This window comes from Athene noctua, chromosome 1 (assembly GCF_965140245.1).
Source record: "Athene noctua chromosome 1, bAthNoc1.hap1.1, whole genome shotgun sequence".
Taxonomy (NCBI): domain Eukaryota; kingdom Metazoa; phylum Chordata; class Aves; order Strigiformes; family Strigidae; genus Athene; species Athene noctua.
In genome coordinates, this window is record NC_134037.1 from 17,197,958 (window position 1) to 17,220,093 (window position 22,136).

The window sequence follows — 22,136 nt, forward strand, 5'->3', positions numbered from 1 at the left end:
TGAGAATGGTCAACAGCAAATTCCCGACTGCCTTGGGACACCTAAGACCTATTTGAACCGTAGACACCTGTACTGGGTCTGGCTGAGCTGGAGTTGGTTTTCCCCTATAGCAGCCCTCACGGTGCTGTTTTATGCTGGGAGCTGCAGGGTGTTGGTAGCACCCTGGTGTTGTGGCTACTGCTGAGCAGTGCTTACACAGCACCAAGGCTCTTTCCAACATTTTTTCCCCTCAGTGGGATGGGGTGGGGAAGATCTTGGGAGGGGACACAGCCAGGACAGCTGACCCGAACTGACCAAAGGGATATTCCACACCATACGACATCTGCTCAGTATAAAGCTGGGAGAAAGGAGGAAGGGGCTGGGGTCACCCTTGGTCCTCCGAGGCAACCACTACGCGTATCAGAGCCCTGCTCCTGAGAAGGCCTGACAGCGCCTGTTTATGGGAAGTAGAGAATAAATCTGTTTTCTTTTTTTTTTTTTTTTTTCCTTCTGCATGCAGACCTTTGATTCGCTTTGCTTATATTAAAACTGCTTTTATTTTACCCACAAGGGTTGGTCTATCTTATTTTCTTTCCCCTCTTTGCCCTGTTGAGAAAACAATGGGAAAGGGAGGGGAAGTCATAGAGCGACTTGGTGGGTACCTGGCATTTAGCTAAGGTCAAACCACCACAACCCCTAAAGAGTTAAATGGCATTTCAGGGAGTAGAGAGAGAGGTGAAGAACCCAGCTGTGGACTCACAGGCTTAAAGCTGCAGCATGCACACTGGAAGGCTTGGACTTTGCCTTACAAAACATGGTAAACAACATTTGACGATTCACTAGATCGGACTTCAAAACTACCCGTATGCGGACGGTCATCATTAGTGATAGGTGTTATCATAAGACATATATCCCACTATAGGCAGAAAAGGTAGAACTGTAAAAAGACAGCAGAAGGTGGTGGTGTTTTGCCTTTAGGATATGTTAAAGCAGTGTTTTTAGCAAATACTGAGGGAAAGATCTGACTTTCTGGGTACTCTTTTTGTCACTTAATCACTTAAAACGAGCAATAAAGCTTCTGCTGATGATTTTGTTGAGGATTTGAGTCATACAAAGGAATTCAGCTCACTGCTGTTGTCAATTTGTCCCTGTAACAGAGTAAAACTTGTTTAATCAGTAAACAGATATATCCTGAAGGCTGGAGAAACAGATCTATTGGATAAGAATTTCAAGAAGGTACTGTTTCTACACACTTGCTTTTGAAGCCACAATCACACTTTTTGTACACAAAAAGGGCTGTTATGCTTATTTAAGAATTTGTTACCTTTGTTTAAATAGTGCCCTGAACAGTGACACTAAATCATATACGCTAGATAAAGATTATTTTTTACAAAGCTTATTTTATAGATAAGAAAAATGAGGAAAAGAGAAGCAGCTTGTCTATAGCCAAGGGGAAACTCAGAAGACAGCTTAGATCTTCTTCACCTGGTGCTCAACTCAAAGCTCACTGAAATCACCTCTATGGTTGACAGTAGCAAAACCCAGCACAGATTCCTTATAATCACTGGAGACACACTCCCCATGTTTGGTCTCTTATCCAAACCTATTTTAAATGCCTTGTTAAAAATCACAGAATATTTTTCCTGTGGCGCTTACGAGAAATTAGCCAAAGAGTAGGCTGTATGTGAAAAAATCATGTTTCTTTTAGGTAATTTAGAGCTTTTAATGGCTGACATTCTAGGCTATTTTACTTCATGATCCTACTAGTACCCATGTCCTAATCCTAGTAGCAACCCTCCTAGTTATTGCATCTACCTCTTTTATCTCATTGCAAAGTAAACTGCTCAAGCAAATTATGTCATTTTTTTTTGTTGGTGTTGCAGTAAAGTGGATCTTAGACTGTTCTGGGGATGAAGCAGTCCTACGACATAAATAAACAGTGCCTCTTGAAACAGATTTTCATCAGTTCCTTCAGAAAACTCACAAACTCAAACATGGTTCCCTGAACGAAGCACGAGTCACAACACCCAATGTGACTTTTTAAAACGTTCATGTGTATGCATGTATGTGTGTCTTTCTGTCACAATTAGGGCTTTTGATTCAGTGGACTTACAGTACACAGAATCCAGTTATGGGGTATGGGTTGATATGCAGACCTGACCTTCCCTCGAGCTGGGGGTTGTTCAGCACCAGAGCCTTGACTCAGTGTATCAGTGATCTCACTCAAAACCATGCAAGTGACTCACATATTTACTTCTGACTCCCTCTCCTCTTCCTTTCAAGTTAAAATATTGGCCCATTTTCCTGACATCAGTTCACTGACATCCAGCTATCAGCTGAAAGTCAGCACAATAAAACTGTTGACCTTTCCTCCCTGAGGTCCCACCACCTCTGCGGACGGCACTTCTATGGTCTCTGTCGTTCCGCCCAGCACCGTCAGCCACATCCGTGGGCTGCTGGAACCACAGCTCGGCCACAGCCTCACCACGTCATCCCATGGAGCATCCCGGCTGTCCCCTCGCCTCCTCCACGCCCGCAGACACAACTCGGGCGGCCCTCTCCCCACTACAGCCTGCACTTGCCTGGGTCTGATAAACAGCACCCTGTCCCCCTCGAAATGTCCGCTGAGCGCAGCGAGGTGGCTGGAACCACGTTCGACACATCACCTTCCTCAGGGTGAACGAGGGAGGACTGCTTCTTCCCTGGCACAGGTCCTCACCGTCCAGCTCTCCATCCTCCCTCCTGACCATGCCCTGAGCTCTGCTGCTCTACCTGAAACGCCGCTCACCCGCTTTCTCATATGTTTATTATTTTCTGCTGTGTGTGTGCTTTACGCTGGGCGGACAGGAGAAAGTCTCAGCCAAAATTCACCCAGTCACCAGGCTGCCGTTTCTCTCTCCGGCTGCTGTGCCCCTGCTCGGCCCCTCCACCGGACCTTGCCCCCAGCCGCTGCCTCGGGGTCCGGCAAAGCCGGGAGGTCGCCTCAGTGCTGCGGCCGGGCGGCGGGCTGGGCGCGGAGGGGCGGCCCCGGGCTCCCCGGCCGCGGGCCGCTGAGCTCAGGGTTATAGTTAGGCGGTGAGCGAGCGCTGAGCTATGCGCCGCCGCTCGCAGCGAGGCCTTGTGGGTAAGGGACGCCGCCTCCGCCGCGCGGGCCGGGGGAGGAGGAGGCCGGGCCGGGCCGGGCCGGGGGCGGGCGCAGCGGCGGCGTTAGCAGCGGCGTTAGCAGCGCACAGCGGCCGGGCGGCGGCCGCGGCATGGAGTGAGCGGCGGGGCGAGGCCGGCGGGGATCGCGGCTCCCGGCCGAGCAGCAGACGAGGCGGAGGAGAGGGAACCAGAGTCTGAGCCCCGCTCCGCGGCGGCCGCCCTCCCCTTCCCTCCCCGCCTCCCTCCGCCCCCGGAGCGGGCGCTTGGCCGGTGCGATGGCCCGGCCGGCGGCGGGGAGCGGGCAGTGAGCCGGCGCCCGCTGAGGGACGCCCCGAGCAGGGGGAGAGGCGGGGGCACGGCGGGAAGCGCTCCCTCCCTCCCGCTCTCCCTCCCACCCACCTCTCCCCTCCCCTCCCTCTCCCAGCGCCCGGGCGGAGCAGCGGCCGCTTCCCCGCGCCCTTCATGCCCGGGCGGCCGCGAGGCGGCCAGCGGCCCCGCGCTGCCCTCTGCTACCGCCTCGCCGCGGCCCCCGCCCTTCCCCCGGCCTCTCCGCCGCGCTAGGCCCCGGGCCGGCCCGCCGGGCGACCCCGCTCAGTCCCCTCCTCCCGGCGGCGGGGGACGGTGTGCCGCCGCCGCTAGGCGGGCCGGAGGATGAGCCAGCAGCCGGCGGTGAAGATGTCGGCGGCTCCCCTCACGGCGGAGGCGCTGGAGCCGGCGGCGGGGATGCTCGAGGGCCGCCAGAGGAAGCTGGAGTCCATGATCCGCGACCCGCGCTCGCCGGTCAACGTGGAGAGCCTGCTGGTGAGGGGGGCGGCCGCGCCGCGCCGCGGGGAAAAGCGCTCGGCGGGGTAACAAAGGGAGCGCTGCCCTCGCCGCGGGCGGGCGGGAGGGGGAAGGAAGGCCGGCAGGAAGGAAAGGGCTCCCGCGTCCCGGAGGAGCTTCCCTGGGGGAGGACGAAGGGCCCTTCCCGGGGTGGGGGGCGCGTCTCCCCTCGCCCCCGGCCGGGCGCCGGCGAGGGGCACCCGGGCACCTGAGCGGAGGCCCCGCCGGGCGCGGAGGGGGCGGGGAGCGGGCCTCGGCCCTCGGGGGCTGTTTTGGGGGGGGGAGGCGGGTAGTGGGGGTCCGCGCCGTGAGCCGAGAGCGAGCCCTCTCCGTTTAAGTACAGCATATTTAGGGGAAACAGAAGTGTCTCTGGAAAGATCTGACCCTGGGGAGAAAAGCGCCTTTTTTTCTTTTCTCTTTCCTCTCAGCATCGTTTACACCGTTTACTTTCGCGCCTCGTAATCATAACGTGTCGGTTCCCCAAGTACCTGCTTTTGTGTGTGCTGCTAGGCCCCAGTGCCCGTCCTTTGGACCCCCTGTAAAGCCGTCCTCTGGTAAAGTTGAGGTTTTCTGTGCGGTGTGAAAATAATTCAGAAAAAGGACACGCCTAAGGGAGAAATATAACGGGGGTCCTGTGGGGTCACGTTTATTTTCCATTGGGGCAAATTGATTCGTCTGTCTCCTATTTCAAATAGAATTTTTCTGTGTGAGCGTATGAAATATAATTTCCTTTAGTAAGAAATCCATGCCCTCAGGAAGGAGTGGGATGGGAGTTATATTTCCCCATTTAAAACATCCAAACTCTGGAAAGGCAGTGAGAGGGAGTCATTATTATTATTATTATTTTACTTTTTTTAAAACTGAACTGAAAGGTCTTCAAACCTTCCATTTTCAATCTGTCCCAAGATTTCCAGTGTGTCCCAGTTATAAGGAACAGAAAAGGGGGGGGGGAGAGAAAATCCCAGCCTTTCCAAGAGTTGCTCAAGGCACTTACACTGAGTCTTTTTTTTTTTTTTTTTTCTGCTTTCAAATGACTCAGTTCTGTTTGGCCAAAAATACAGGAACTGACTGAACAGTATGTATGCCTGTGCTGTGTGGAGAATATAGGAATTTCCTATAACATCTGAAAAATGTTCTCGAGGCTTTAGCACTGTATTACTCCTCTCATAGATGTTCAGAGGCATAATGACAGCCATAGTAGTCAATGAAGGGGAGTGGGAAACAGTGCTACACATCTAACTGGATTCAGATAAGTTTTTGCCTAGGCCACAGCAAAGAGAGCTGCCTCTGGGCTTCGCTCCCGGCATTTTCACTTTGGTATTTTGCTAGGAAAACTTTGACCTGTGGCCAAAAAAGAGCAGTTAAAAATAGTACAGTCGTTCTGAAAAATGCATCAGATTAATACTTAACCCCAGCAGACTTTTTCACACTCTCTGCTTTCATACTCAACAGTGTGTTTCTTTTATTCTCTCACCTCCCCTGCCTTGGACATAGATTAGGTACACTAAAACCCGTTTTGTTTCTGAAGAGAAATTCTAATTGCAAAATTGAGACTGGGCTGCTTAGCACTCGATTTTTTGTGTTGTTTTGTATTCTGACAATATAGACCACTTCATGTAATACATTGGACAAATTAGCAAACCAGTGGGAGAGTGTTAGCTGGATTGTAAATGCATATTTTTTTATGGTAAGGGTCATCACTTTGTTTTCTGCACTCTCTGTGTAAGTACTGTTAAAAAAATTAACAGCAAGTAAAATATAATGCTAATCAGACAAATATACTAGCTTGTGCATTCTACATGTCTGTGTATGAAATAACAAACTACATCATGTTAGTTATTATTATTCTTATTTAGGAAATTTGCAACAGATTTCCCCTAAAAGCTTTTTCTTTTGGGCTTTGGTATATTTTTTTTTAAATGCTATTTGACATTAATTTTGAACTGGCATTCTGCTATGCAGTCTTGAGTATGAAAACATCGTATTCAAATTGCAAAATTTTCTTGTTTACTAAACAGCTCACTTTCAGTGTAAATGATCATAAGTGGAAATGTGTTTTCAGTTAAAAGTAGAAATACGGCAACAGAAACTAAGAGTTGGGGAAAATGTCTTAAAAAGACTAGCTGGAATGCCACTATTTCATCCTCCAAAAATAACATAACCAAAACTAAAAACGTGGAATGGAATTCAAAATGGAATTCATTTCCTTACACTGTAAAAAGTCATAAACAGCTGCTATTCTGCATTTTGTGTGCATACTTTATTTTTGGGAAGCCGTAAAAAGCAAAAAAGTAACTGTTAATCTACAACACATGCTGCAAATTTGAAAGATGTGAAAAGCTGAGGTAATAAGCTGTCTTTCTCTAGATACCAATTCCACTGCCTATCAAGAGATAATTTATTCAGTGGCTTTGAATTAGAAGAGACTTTCTTTATGTACCTTCCTGACCACAGGATGGCTGACCACATCCATCGATTTCTTCAGCAGGAGAATCTATGAGGCCAAATACATTGACTGATTATTTTCCTCCCATCCCCCTTTGGGGCTCGGGAGAGATTGTTAGATTTTCTACTGTGATTTTTGCTATACTGTATGCTTAACATTTGTCTATTTATGCCTGTTGGAGCATGATCATTTGTGCTTGATTAAAATACATCTTTGAAGAAGACATGCTGACAATTCACAGGTGTCACTCGCTATTTAGTTTGTCCTGGTAGTTAGTTATGAAGTCAAAATTTTTAAAAAATGTAAATTGGAATGTGCAACATGGTTATCACCATCCTTTTTCTGCTAAATTAAAAAAAAAAGTAATTACAGTGGACTTTCTACTCATTAGCATGGTTCAAATGCATAGCCTGCACCTGCTGGATTTCTTCTGGTTTTGATCTGATAAAGAGATGAAAATGGCAATGCTAGAATTGTATACATTGTTCCATGGTAGGTTTCAGCAAAGACATTTACAAAGGGAAGTGGTTTTTGCAACCTTCTTTAGACATCCACTGAATGTCTTTTTCTCATGTATCATGTTGAAAGCCCGTGTTAGGTTACCTATGCTAAGATAAATAACTTTTTTATTGTCATAGCCTTGATATAGTCTCTTACGCTTTTTGGTCATATAACATTGCATTGGTGGTTATGAAAACCTGGTTTGTGTATTACTGTTGGATTGTGCAGATCACTTTGTAGAACTACTGTATTCGTATTATTTACTCTTCTACCACTTTGTGTCATCTGCTAATTTAACAAAGTGACATTTTTATGTGTACTGCATGTACACATTGATGATAGCGTTTAATGGTATTTGACCTTGGGTGATCTATAAGAAACACTTCTATAAATACATTCCTACTGAATAGTTCCTAGTTCACTGCTACATTTAAGAAGAGCTTAACAGTTCTCAAAGTCATTTGTGTATTTATGTTTTTGCATATATGCTCTATCTAAAGTATTAACTGAGTTATTTCATGTAGTATTAAATACGTGTTATTTAAGGGTGCACTGGTAAGTGTTAGCTGAAGATTTAATGTGTTCTAAAACTAGAGCGGACAGGTCAATGTAGGCTGTGTAAAACTAATCCAGACCTCCACTTCCTTGCCATGTGTAATTGTATCACTTCAGCACATGCTGAACTCGACTTGGAGTTTTATGGTGGTGACGAACAGCTCTGATAAATTTTATCATCCTCCTCCCTGCAGTTGTCTGCCTGATCTGTTTTGCTGGAGCTGCAAGTCGAATGCAGTTGCCTAGAGAAATAAACTGGTGTCAGCCCTTGGTCTTGTTCAGTGCAAGCCTTAGGATTTTAGTGTTAAGTTTAAACCTTGACATTATGCTAGAGATGTAGAGTGTTAAGTATCTTCTGCCTGCTTTGCTATGGTTGTGTCAGCCTTTGAAAGAAGGAGTTCTTAAAACTTTTATTAGGCAGACTGGTAATGCATTCATGGTGGACTAAGAAATGGAGGGTGCTTAACTGTTTCGGAATATATATGCTTTAAAAAAATAAACAAAACCAAAAATTAAACCAGAACTGCAGTAATTTGCTATTTCTTTCTTTGTTAAAATACAGCTGTCAGGTAAACTGTATTTATACTAGTTTGAACATGAATAGATGTTGATCCTTGCCATCGAGGCCCTAGAATTTTACTCCTAACAAAAAGTGGGTTGCAGATACAGCTGTGACTCTGAGCTGTTGCACCCATCTGTCCACAGCAATCTCATCAACTGGATAGATACCAACTTCATACAAAGAGTGTTAATTTAGCAGATCACCAGCCCGAGTTCTGTTAATAAAGGGCCTCCAGGTCATCGTGGGTGACACTCGCGTATCCCTTTGCAGGATTTTTGTCTTATGAGCTTTGAAAGTGCTTCGTATTTAATATGAAGGTTGTATATTTAATATGAAAGTGATCTCATTTTCCTAAATTTGTTGCCACATAGTTCTGAATCAGTAAGAACAATCTGTTGTGTTAATTTGAGCCAGCAAGCACAGGGAAGAGCTGAAAACGCAGCAGTTAGTGGGATCTGATCTGAAATTAATTGCCCAGTAAGTAGTCGAAAGGCCAAATGATTCTCTGTTCTTAAAGAAAGTATTTTTTCTTGTTTATTATAGTTCTTGTGCTGTTATTTCTCTCTTTAGCTTCTGACTCTATATTTCTATTTTTGATCTGTAATTTCAGAACATCTACTTCAGAGTTGAAAAAGATAAGCTTTAAAGAAACAGAATTGTCTTTTGTTCATTGTTCAAATGTGATGGATTTATATATAGCAATATAGTTAACTGGAAAAGGACATTTCTGTTTTCTGACAGTTTTATGTGTTCTTATATTGTTTTATTCTATGCTAGGATTAAAGCATTTCATTTTTAGTTTAAGAAAGGAGAAAAGCCAGTATACTCAGCTTTAATACTTTTACTGCCATGTGAGATGTGTGTGGATTTTGTGTGTGTATTCACAAGAGGAATGTTCACTCCCAGTATTTCACCTGTATTGATCAGATGGCAGAGCGGGTCATTGGTATCCTTTAGTTGTTCAGTCTCTAACAGCTTCAGGGAAAAAGAAAAAAAAAAAAAAAAGACAGCCATGCTATCAAATCAGCACAGCTCTTTTCTGCTTTATACATGATGGAGTAAAAATACAGGAACTCTTCCAAATATTAGTAGCCTCAGTGTCAGTTGGGGAGTGTGTGCAAATGCTGATTAAAAGTACATTTTCAGTTTTCAACTAATGGCAGAGTAATGCCAAAGCATTTGGCTATTTGTCTAGTGAAGCAATCCATAACAAAAGCTGCCTAATTGAAAAAAAATGATACCACAGTAACCAATCTCTGCAGCTATCAGTTGATGATTTCTTGCCAGTGTTTGATCTACAAAATATGACTGGAATTATATCACTGCCACAGACGAGCTGACCTTGGATTTTAAGGATGAAAGTCACTGAAACTTGTTAGTAGAGTTTTACATAATGGAAAATTATTTTTTTAAAAATATATATGGTTTTATAACCCATAAGGGTGTTTTTTGGGTGGAGGGGGGGATGCTGTATTGTGTCCTAGGTTGTTTTAACTGTTAGTGAAAAGCACCAAAAGTTTCTGGTAACAAATTTATTTAAAATACTTTTTTCTTGGTACATCCCATTGGTTAAGAACAAGAATACTATGTTTATATTGGCAGCTTTTGCTAGTAATAAACTTAATTTAATGAGTATTCCGCTATGTAAACAGAAAGTTGAATGTAGTGCTCAGTTCTGAAGCTATGCCTACTGTGCTTGACTGCTACCGTGGTGCATCTTCGCAGGCAGTGACATGTAACCTTCTGTAGTGCAGGTGAAGTGTCACTTGCATTCTTATTTTGGAACATTATATTAATTACCTGCTAATAAAAGCTTTAAGACCGTATGCTTAAAACAGTGATTTGGTCACCACCTAATGTGCAGAGGCTCTATATTTGGAAGATTGTGATTCTGTGAATTTTGTCCAACTTTCACTAGGTTGGATAGTCTCAATTAGTAACAGTTGTTTATGTGGTGTGGACTTAGCTTTTGTTTTTCTGTGTTCATCTCCTATGATTACAGCTGTTGAGGGAGGGGGCTTTTTTTCTCATGTGAAATAACATGGAGTTTAGTTGTTTTGTTTTCCATGAAGGGATGGATCCAAATTTCTTCATCACTTTGTGAAATATCCCTCTTGTTCAGTCTCTGCTTCAGTTGTTGTAGGATCTGGAAGGTGATAGACGTGCGAAGAAAAACAATCTGGGTGCCACATGCAAGTGTTTTTTCATTATGTTTGTCTTCCAGTAATTTTATGTAGAACAATTTACCTAAGTTAAATCTTTCGCAAACAGTCACCAAGCACATATAATTTGAGTTTTCCATGTGCCCAGATAGAGACTGCTGAGTTTTGAACTTAGTGTGTGGCATTGCTAATTTAATGCCATAGTCATATCATTGTTCATTTTTAGTAGTAGGACAGTGCTGTTCAGATGGTACAGGCAGAGGGAAATAAAAAGGATGGCATGCAGAAGGGTCCGAGTCCTAGTTCAGTACTAGCGCTGCTTGTCATCAGACAAATCTTGCTTCGTTTCCAAATATATGAAATACAGATGATGAAGCTTTTTTTTTAGCCTGTACTGGAGAAGAATTTAATATTTACAATGAACTTATGTGATATAAAAATGGTGATCACAAGAAAACTTTATGTCAACATGTTTAATTCTGAGCATTGAGGATTCAGATAACCAAGTGGTTGCTTTATTGCCTCTTGACTGTTCTAAATCATGGGTACTGATTTTATTAGTCTGTATTTAAAGTACAGAATAACAGGATCCTGCATAAAGCAGGATAAAGTTTGGGTGACTCATCCAAACAGAAGAATTTGTTTTATACTTTTCTTCAGGAGGAAATGAAGAGGAGGTCGCATACAGACATGAAAGAATACTTGAACCATGAAAAAAGAAAAGCTGATCTTTACCAAATATTCTTTTCATTATTTTTTTTAAATCTGAAAACAAATAATGTTGACTGTTACTATTACCAAGTAAATAAATAACTGGAAGGGAAAAATGCTGAAGTTCCACACTTTCTTCAGAATGGTGTTTAAAGTTTAACTGAAATCTTGATTGCTATTCAAAGGCTGTAACGCATCGTTGTTCTTTGTTCGTGTCTGTCTCTGCTGTTATAGGTAGTTGTCCAAAGTCTGTAGCTTAGTTGTTGATTAAGTATCAAACATTGCTCTCTCAGCAGCTTAGATTTACTCTAGTATGGCATAGATACAGAGAAATACCTTTGGATGTTCCTTGGAAATTACTTTTTATTGAATGAACTGTGAATTTGAAAAACCTCATCTACTTGTGTTTGTTGCTACTGTACAACTTGATGGACACTGTATTTTTCATTTCATTTTTCTCCTTGATGTTCAGGTCAGCGGATAGATTGCATCATGTTACATAAATAAAACCTTATACTGTGACATAAGGATCTGATAGGGAGGTCAGAAATATGATTGAAAGAATGTCTAGAAACATGTACATACCTTCAAAGAGATTTTTCAAAATGAAGAGTGCTGCGTTGATAAATCCACTGTAGTCTAAAAGCTGTAATAGCACAGATTTTGGTCAAGGGTTATACTGTCATTTGGCTTGCCTGTGCTATGAAAATGTTCTATTTCATACGGAAACTAGTTTAAAACTGGTTTTCCCTGTGGTTTCTGAAACTGGTTTGTGTGGTCTCCATTTTCAGTTTAGTGCTGATTATGTTGAGTACAAGGTTACGTAGACAAGCCTTGTCATTTGTTGCATGTATAGGACACAGGTTTTTATTTGTAAATTACTTTTAGCCCCATCTGGTATGCAGGAAAGTGTATACTGTGGTAGACTTCTAATATGTGCAGTAAGTAGATATAAGATGTTACAGGGTTACTAAAATTGTTTCTACCCATCTTACACGATTTTATAACCATACTTGACTTCTGAATTCTTTTTTTGTGGAATTTTTAAACTTCTTGATAGAATAAGCATGAAGTTTTTCACCTTAGGAATAGAGTAATTCCCTCTAGCACAAGAAAATGGAGAAGAGCGGGAAATAATACCGTGTTGAAAGCTGTTGGTTTAGTGAATAATGAAAACCTTTCTAATGCCAGCTGTATGCATGCACAACCTGTTTCCGTTAGTGAACGTCTCAGGACCTCTTCCTCCAACAGTAAAATTCAACCCACTTAGGCATTAAGCTATAGTTTTTATTTCTTGGCCTAGTCAATTTAGTGACCTCTTTAGGGTGTATAAGCCTGGATTGTAAAGTACTCTTCTGCCCCCCCCCTTTTTAAAAAAACACTTATTCTTTCATATGAAAAATGACTGAAAACAACTACTTGGTTTACTCACATGGCAAGGAGGTACTGACAGTTTATTATTGTATTGCAGCTACTACTAGTAATTTAAACATTATTCTGTGTTTAATATTTTTCTCTGTGCGTACGAAGTAGTTAGCAATTTTGTTAAAGATGAGTTGCATCCATGCTGGTATTATATGCACCTGAACTAATCTATAGATCTGATGGGGAAAGCTAAAAATAAGTGCGTTTTCAAGATAAAAATTGCTATTACTAAATTGGAAAGTTTTGTAAGACTCTGTTTTTTTTAATTGCTGTCAAATTCACTGTACAGTATTACTATGAATAAATTGCTTCAGTTTTATGAAATGTGCTTCATTTTAATTTTTTATTTATTTTCCTTAATCCCCATCCCTATGTCTTTCCCCACTGTTCATCTCCCCAGAACTGAAGGTTTTGTATTGACTCTGGAAATGATGGCATTTATGCCAGTGAGGCTTGGGATGAGCAGAACTCTGGGTATCAAAATTCTGGTGGCAAAACCTGAATGTAGCAGAAAATAAGGTAGCAGGAACACTGTTTTCTGTGTGCCTAGTGTTTATTGTTTTGGGAATATTTTAAGCTTAAATTAAAAGATAAATATATACAAAATAATATACTAATACAAGCTGCATGTCCTGGTCCTTTTAATTGTAGGCATCGAGCTACTCTGTTTTGAAAATAATTTCTAACTGTTAGGATGATGAAGAAAACCTCTAAATATGGACAGTATTATGAAGAATGGTTCCTGCGTGTAGAAGCCTGAAACAGAAGTGCCTGAAACAGAGGTGTGAATCACTTCATCTATTTTAATGGTTGGCTGCCTCTGAAGAAAGGCAATTTAAGTGTCATAATAAACTTTCAGTGCTCTTCATTTTTTTTAGAAGAAATACAAGTGTTTTTTTCCCATCTGTGCCCTGCAGTGTTTCTCAAGTGAAAAAATTTCTTCCTCAGAAGTTCCAACTGTCCCCTCTCTACCTGTGAAAACACCATTGCCAAAATTTGGCAAATTAAAAATGGAAAATGTAACTTTAAAGCCAATTCTGTATGTATGGCATTGTTCATTATTGAGGAAAGTTGTAGATTTATTTTATATGACTCTACTGTAGGACTTGCTTCACTGAATTAAAAAGCCAGAGACAATGCTGAGCCTAACTGTAGAGTTTATTTTACGTTTTCTATGCAGTATGGTACATTTTGGTTAGACTGTATTGTTGAAAATGTGTTTAGTCATACGACATTCACATTTTGAAATCCCACCACCTAAATTTATGAGGGAAGATTCACAGTGTATCTTTCCAACTTGGATGTAAATTGCTGAAATTTTAGTATACTTGCCATCCAAGTACTTTTTTATTAATTCAAAGCCAAGCAATGTACAATGACATTATTTCTGTTTGTCGACATGTTACATCAAATGGATGCTGCATGTGAGGGAGTAAGAGGAATAGCATTTTGTGTAAGCTGTTTTCACTTCTTGTAGTATGTAGAAAGCAGGATTGAAGAAAAGTCTTATACACATCTTATTCCAAGGTAAAACTTTTTTGTTACATTTTTATTTCAAGCTTAATTTCTAGATCATAAATATCAGAGGAGGCTGCCATGTGATTGGACTCCTTTCTTGGCACGTGGAAATTATTTTTGGTTTTATACCCCAAGTAATTTTCTGAATTGTGGAATTGGTATTGTTTTTACTGCCATCATGTCTTGATTTATTTTCTAACGTATGAAATCTTTCCACTATTGGACTGTCTCCTAAAATGTAAGGGGAGTGAGGCGGGGGAAGACACAAACATGCTTGACACTGTAATATTGTAGGATTACTGATGCTGAAAGTACACACAGATCATGAGAGATTCATAAAATTTTTTTGTGTTTGATTCTGTGCAAAATAGTCATGAAAGTAAAATATCACTGTATTCTATGTCTGTATCTATAACAGTAAACCAGTGTCAGGGTCCTGCCATGCCATTGTCCTGTCCTCAGTGTTAAGTTCCTAGCCTGCAGTCTTCCAAAAGCATTGCTGTGGTTACGGCGTGGGGAATGGAGGTCTCACACAGGGACTCAGGTGCTGCTGTTGTTTTCACTTGCTGCTACAGATGTGGTCTTGGAAACCGTCATTCATCCTGAGCATTGTCAAGGTTCATTTTAAGCATAAATTGCTGATTATTCTGCTGGTTTTGACTTAATTGCTAGATTAGACACAGTGTGACAGAACAGGCTAAGAAATACCATGGTGAAATTCTGATTGCCGTTCTTGCAGCAGAGGAAGAGGTAGTAAAGTACAAGCAGGAGATCTTTTAATCTGAAATAATGCAACTCCAATTATCTGGTCTTATTCCCATGTTCACTTTCTGAAAATGCTGGTCTTTGAGTAAATGGATGTAGCTCTATTCCATAATTAACTTTTTTGTATGTTTGAACTCCCTTGGACAGCGAGGTGTGTATAGCAGGTTTTCCATGAAGGGTGGTAAGGAATGGCAAGAAATCGGAGTCAGAGACACAACTTTGTATGGAAGAGCCTGTAACATTAGGGTCATGCTCTTACTTAAATGATGTAGGTAAAACAGATAAACTGCTTTTTGTTGATGTAAGGACTTTTTTTTCCCCCAGATTTAAATGTTGCTTTAGTAGACAGATGGTAATAGTCTCTGCTTGCTGTACTTGCCACAGCACTACCAGTGTGGCTGGCCTGTTTCTAGTTAGTTCATGAATCAGTGCTCTGTATATGTGTGTGTGTGTATATATATATATATATATGATGTGTGCCACAATACTCTTACAAGAGACATATATAACTTTTCTTCTCCCCCACAGTATTTAGCCAAGTGCATACACCTCTTATGACCCTGTTGATCTTGACGTATAGGAGTTTTTCCTTCAAATATAAAAACTGTGATTCCTTGGGGAAAGAACTGATTCAGATGATTCTTGTGGGAATTGGTCTGCTCAGGTCTAATGGAAAGGTGAGATAGTGTTTGAGTGTCAGAATTGCTTGTTGCTGAAGTAAGGAAATTTTCAAAAGCATTAAGTTGTTATCTATGGGGAAACTTTTCCACTTGTAGAACCATAATAAACTTGAAATCTATTCTCTCTTTTGCTTTGTTCTCCCAAGTAACTTGGGATATTCACTTAGCCCTGAATTTCTTGCCATATTTTTGTTTCACAGTCATGTTTTTTTATTCTTTGTATTCCGAAGACAAATTTGCACAGAAAGGGGAAACTGATCATGTTGGAATAAACACAAGCTAAATAAACTGAAAAATACACTTCAATGTTAAAATTCCTTTTAGCTACCATAATTTCAGCTGATATTTTTAATATCAATATGTAAACAAATTCTGATAGAATTGCAGTTTAACTATTTTAAAGGCAGACGTGCATGTCTTCTGTTAAGTGACGTTATGATTAAGGCAACATTTCACTGCCCAAATGCATGAAGGTAATACCACCTTGCCTTGCAAAGGTACTGGAAGAAAATTTTTATACTGTTTTAAGTTTTACAGTGCCTAGGAGTCTTTCCTAGTAATAGCTTTATCTTGAAAAAACTGAGAAATAGTCTTGTAATTCTAAAGATACAAGGTACTTAATTGTCGGATTGAGACCAAAGTTCCTGAGGATGTGAGTTCCTTTGTGAAGATCTCTATCAGCCATAGACAAAGACCTTTAGAATGTCTTTCTGTCTTTTCAGATAAGCTCTGTCATCATCCATTTAAGATCGATGAGTAATTGGGGGATTAGGGAAACCTTAAAATTCTGTAGGATGCAGTATCTGTTTCTGAATGCCTTCTAGAAACAGAAAGATGAGATTTTTGCAGATGCAAGTTTACTAAATAGGCGAGTATGATCTTGGGTCAGACAACTGCAGTCTGCAGTGTGGAGGTAAATACAGCAGTAATTAAGACTAGCCTCGCTATTTTCAGGTAGCCTATAATGCTCAGAAGGAAGATACAACAAAGGTGAACCTTTTATTTCTAAAGAGGTGGGCACAACAGAGGACAGACATGCATTCTCAGTGGTATGTATGTGCAGATATTAATGGAGCCAATTTGGCTTTTCTGCCTCAGGAGTAGCATGTTTAGAAGAGGAATAGACATGGTGGTCTTGATAACTGAAATAAGGTTTTCTGGATTATTCCTTAATAGTATAGATTTAAAAATTTTTGTTTTTTTTAGAAAAAAAAGGTGTGTATAGTTTTGTATTTATTTAAGGGCCTCAGTCATTAAAGATAGTTACAAACAAGTATTTTTATATTTAACAAAAATATATTTATCTTCCAAGAGTGTGTATATGAACCAGTAAAACTGTACACTGTTGAAGGGAGATACACAGCAGCTTTTAATTTTAGAGCAATAAATGTTCAGAAATCTGAAGAAGGCAGAAGATTTTCAGTATAGGAAACTGAGCCTGAGTGATCTCAGAAACTTTTTAACCTGTGTTATTCTCCCTTAGCTGTATGGATCCATTTAAAAACAAATGGCTAACAGAGTTCCACAAATAGTTTCACTATCAGTTAAAGAAGCAGCTCCACCTGCTTGCATGGGACACCACCTTGATGGTGACGCAAATGTTTGTGCTGGTGTATTGTGAATTGACTTGAGTAACTAATCTGGATTAAAACTAACCTGAATCATTTTCCCAGTTAATCCCGTCAGATTTGAAGAACACAATGGTAACTACTGCTGTGACATTTTAAAAAAAACAACCCACAATCCTAAACCCATTCAAAACAAACTAAAAAATCCAGTGTATCTCCTTTCCTCAAAGAACTAGTTTCAGATGGATGGTTTGTTTATTAATTAAAATACGCAGCCTACTTTTTTCAAATGCAGGCCATTATCTGTGTCCTACCACAGTGTTGGTAATGAAACCTTGAGGAAAGCGACAAGAACGAAGTTCCATGTACTGCTGTGCAAATTCTGTAGCTGTTTTAAAAATTGCAGAGAACTTCACTTCAGCTAGAATCTGCTAATATAAACTTAAAAGAGAAATGAATAAAAGGGTGAAATAAGTTCTGTTACATTCAGACCTATGTAAGAAAGTAATGGGGTAATAGCACACCATGTTACTAGCCTATGTACAGAGGAAGTTGTAGAAACTGGAAAGGTTTGTTTTTGTAAAGAAACTTGAAACAGGCCAGTTCCTATTAGTACTTGTTTATGTTTGAATTCAGGTAACTTAAACCTGTTTTTTGTACTGTAGCCTGTCTGTTGCTTTAATCTGTTGTTTTTAGGAAAAAAACAGGATTGTGTATGTGTAAACAAGTTCGTTTTGAATACTGGCTCAAATTTTCTTCTGAAAATAATGGAATCCATCAACATAAGAAATGCCAAAATGATTTGAGGTCTTAGCTGCCAGGGCTTTATTTGGAAGTTGTTCTTAGTGTATGTTACTATTGCTCCATATCCAATATGTACATTATGTTACACCGGCACAAAGCAGAGTGATATCAGTGCAGTCTGCTTTGATACCTGACTAGATTAAATTATACAGATACTAATTTGACTTTATACTTATGCAGTGTTTTCTGTTTTCATATCCTCACATCAGGGCAACACCATCAACTATATCCGTAGTGTTATATTGAATCAAGTTTATTTTAAGTTTAAAGAATAAAAGGGTTGTTAATGGAGATGCAGGTATTTTAATCACAGATAAAACGATACTGAAGGTTCCACAGAAAATAAACATTTACTTTTACAGTTGGTAAAAGAAAAACAATATTTCTAATGATGGATACCATTTACAAATTATTAAGAAAATAGCTGATCATTTATGTAGACTTTTTCAGTACTGATACCAGAAGTCTTTCAGAACTGCAGAAGGGTTTGGCTTGGAAGGGACCTTTAAAATCATGTAGTCCAACCCCCCTGCCATGGGCAGGGCCATTGTCCACTAGATCACATTGCTCAAAGCCCCATCCAACCTGACTTTGAACTTTTCCAAGGAGGGAGCTTCCACAATCTGTCTGAGCAACCTGCAGTGTCTCACTACCCTCACTAAAAAATTTCTCCTTATGTCCAGTCTAAATCTACTCTCAGTTTAAAAATGTTACCCCTTGTCCTGTCACTACAGGTGCCGGTAAAAAATCTCTCTCAGTCTTTCTTATAAGCCCCCTTTAAGTATTAAAAGGCTTCAATTAGGTCTCCCTGGAGCCTTCTCCAGGCTGGACAACCCCAGCTTTCTCATCCTGTCTGCATAAGGGAGATGCTCCAGCTCCTCAGTCATCATCTTCCTGGCCTCCTCTGGACCTGCTTGAGCAGGTCCATGTCCTTATGTTGAGGGCCTCAGAGCTGGACACAGCACTGCAGGTGGGGTCTCACCAGAGCAGAGTAGAGGGGGAGAATCACCTACATTGACCTGCTGGTCACACTTCTCTTGATGCAGCCCAGGATGTGATTGGCTTTCTGGGCTTCAGGAGCATATTGCTGGGTCATACACAGCTTTTCATCCACCAGTACCCTCAAGTTGTTCTTGTCAGGGCTGCGCTCAATCCTGCCATCCTTCAGTCTGTATTGCTGTTGGGGATCGCCCCAGTCCAGGTGTAGGACATTGTACTTGTCCTTGTTGAACCTCATGAGGTTCATGTGAAGGAACAGGCTGATAAGTTTACTGGAGTTACAACTGGAATTGGTATTCTTGATTCTTTGTCTGAAAATCTTATGAAACTATGTCAAACAGGATTTATGGAAGCAATGGATACTTGCAGTGTCATGACAGTTTTATGTTCAGTTTGTTTCGTATTTGTAGTCTGATATTAAGCAATTGAGAACCCTGTTTTGATAACAGATTGAGTGTGATACAAAAACTATTTTTTCACCATTAGAGTGCAGGAACCATGAAGACGGGATCACTTTTTGTAGATAATGGATCTCCTGGTCAGGCATGATAAAAGAAATTTTCTTTCAGAGAAGTATGTATCCCAGGGAATGGTAGTAGTCAGTTATTTTCATAGAAGTTCTTTTTTTGGCAACACTAATGTGAAAAATCAAATACAGCAAATCCAAAATCTGTATTGTTATACTGTGCAGATTCTCTGTCACAGTGGGGATGTTGTCTTATATCTCTGTTTTATTATAAATTCCTTTCCCAAGATAAACAGATTAGATAGCTAGACTAGGATTTTTTTTATTATTATTTAACAAATCATGAAAGTGAAATGGATCCTAGAGAGGTGGATTCCTGAGAGTCTTTTGAAAGACACTTTGTGGTGGGGGGAGTGTTATTCAGAATTATTATTAGGGTGCAGTTTTACAAGCAATTACAGGCATGTTTAGCTTAAAACATTTTAGTAAATCAAATAAACAGGCCCAGTGTTAGACATGAGCTTGTTTTAGTCTAGAGGGTTGCGGATTTGGTGGTTGTTTCTAGTGACTGTGTAAATTTTTTTGGTTGTCTCTTTGATATGTAAGATACTTGTTGTATCCACTTCATTTTAATGTTCTCATCTTAAAGCAACATGGAGCCATTTCAGTTGAGAAAAAGTCTGTTTCCTAATAAAAATATGCTTTGTTTAAGTGGATTCCTGACATCTTAGACTGATGTTTGAACGTGTGTTTTGTTAGCATGTAGATCTCTGAGCTTAGTCATTACTGCTCTGAAGCCAAACAGATTACCTTATGTGAAATTTAGTAATACGTTCAACTTATTTCTGTGGAATTCCACTCCTTCTTTCTCAAGTATTTCATTGTGATTTTAAAGTGAGTTTTGTATGCCTTACAGAGGAATAATTGGAGGAAGAGGAAAGGGCAGATGACCTGGGCCCAGTGATGATTTTTTTTTCTTTTTTTTTTTTTTTTCCCCAGACTCCAGATGTTTTGTTCTGTTGCTAGAATATCTGGGTGGAACTTGGAGTGTAACTGCAATGATTGCAGCTGTGCCACTGTGATGAAAAATCACAGAATTAAAAGTTACTGACTTATGACATCTTTGAATACAAACAGGTTGATAAAACATTTTTTATTATTTTTCTTCAAGACATTGAACGTTTTCCATGCTACTGTAGGCTTTTCTTTGAGATCACTGGTAGGAGCTACAGTGTGTCTTGTTATGCATATATGTATGTGTATTTGGAAGTTAGTATTTCTTGGTATTAATGAAAGTGAATTTTGGCCAGAGATCTGTTTCATGTGCATGACTCGAGTAGTTACAAAAAATGTGTTACCCTTCATATCCCCCATGATTATTTAAGTAATGATTTATTTTCTGAGATATTCATCCACTTTGATAAATATGTAACACTAGAAACAATCATAAAAAGTATTTTTCAATGTTTTTAGTGAGGAAATATATATATATATTACTTTTCTTTCCTCTGAGCTTTTCAGTAGGTTTAATCAGGTGATACTGACAGCAGTTCTGTCCTGTTCATCTCATTTTGCAAATCATTTAGTGAAAATCACTTCAGCTGTATATACAGTTTGCTCATCTTAGTGTGAGCTGCACTACCGTAATTAAGCTAGTCTTTGAAAAGCAACTTCAACCCAAACTGTCAAATAATAACCAGCTATTATATCTTTTTCTCCCTTTTCTCTCCATATGCACACAGGCCATCTTTAAAGAATAAATATATTTTGCAATTTTGAGCTAAATGATAGTATTTGCTTACCTCTTTTTTTTATAAGTAATTGTGGTAACTTCTAACCTCTTTATCGTACGTAAGAGAAACTTTCTGCAACAAACTTCAAATGTAGTTGAAAGAACACACTTCAGTGTTATGAAATGCATTTTAAAAATGAGCTTGTCATAAGTAAAGAAAACTAGTCTGTCTCAGACTTGTGGGGCTGGCTGCCCTCAGAGCTCCTGCAATCTCTCCTTGTCTTTAGAGTTTGGGGAATGAGACTTGCTTTTCTGTAAGCTGTTATGCTGGCTTCTTCAACTATTACATTTGGAGACATCTTGTAGCAAATAAGCACCATCTGACTAGGAAATGCAACTTGCACTGGAGAAGTTGGTGAGCTTTTTTGTGATCCTTAATTTGTGTGGAATTTCATTCCCAAATTTTGGACCACGCTCTCAAAAGCTGAGACTCCTAGACAGAGATGATAAAACTTATCTGTTGTAGAAAGCCTCTTTACTCGAGAGGAACATAATTATAGATGAAGATCTTCAGGTGGGAGATTTTCCGATGTCTTGATACTGTAAGGTGCAGTTCATGAACACAGTGTTTCTCAAGGAGTGCCAAGATCAGTCTTGAAAGTCTACATCAACCACAGAAGCCAAAGGCAAATGTATTGAGATGACTAGTCTGGCTGTGGAGGAATACTGCAGTGTTTTGTACAGCAGGACTAGGCTCCAGAAGTCTTCATGTCCATAAAATTGTATGGCAGCACTCCAGCCAAGATTTAAGATAAGTGAATAACTAAGACTTATGTTCAGAATGGGGTAGGAAATTGAGAAGGAAAAGTCTTGTTTGGATTTTTGCAGGGTGGGTTTTTTTGAAGGGGAGGGAGGGAAGAGATTTTCAACTTGACAGTGCAGATACTCAGGATAAACATTCTTTCAAACTACTTAATATAAATCCAAACAACACTTTTATGAGAGAGGTCACAACTATTGTCTTAAATAGAATGAAAAACTAAAACTATTTGGAGAGATGAAGTGATGTTACCACTTCTCTGTAGAGTATGGATCAATTCAAAGTAGAATTATTTAAATGACAATAGTTTGTGATTAATCTTTTCCCAAAATATATACATATTGATATAGCTGTGTGTGTTAATTTACAGCTGAATGTGACCATTGTGCAATATGTAAATATGACTTTCTTACAAATTACCTCTTTTTCACTCTCTCTAAATTTCTTGCTCTATTTCCTAAGCAAAAGAAGGTACTG

General features: G+C 40.2%; 1 protein-coding gene across 1 annotated transcript in view; it reads left to right on the top strand.

Annotated features, from left to right (window-relative positions):
* The first annotated feature begins 3,200 nt into the window (after positions 1–3,200).
* The window catches only part of ROCK2 (Rho associated coiled-coil containing protein kinase 2), a 94,567-nt gene continuing 75,631 nt past the window's right edge, over positions 3,201–22,136 (top strand). Inside the window, 1 exon segment of the mRNA XM_074895632.1 lies at positions 3,201–3,924. Coding sequence (XP_074751733.1) covers positions 3,775–3,924 — 150 coding nt within the window. The 5' untranslated portion in view covers positions 3,201–3,774.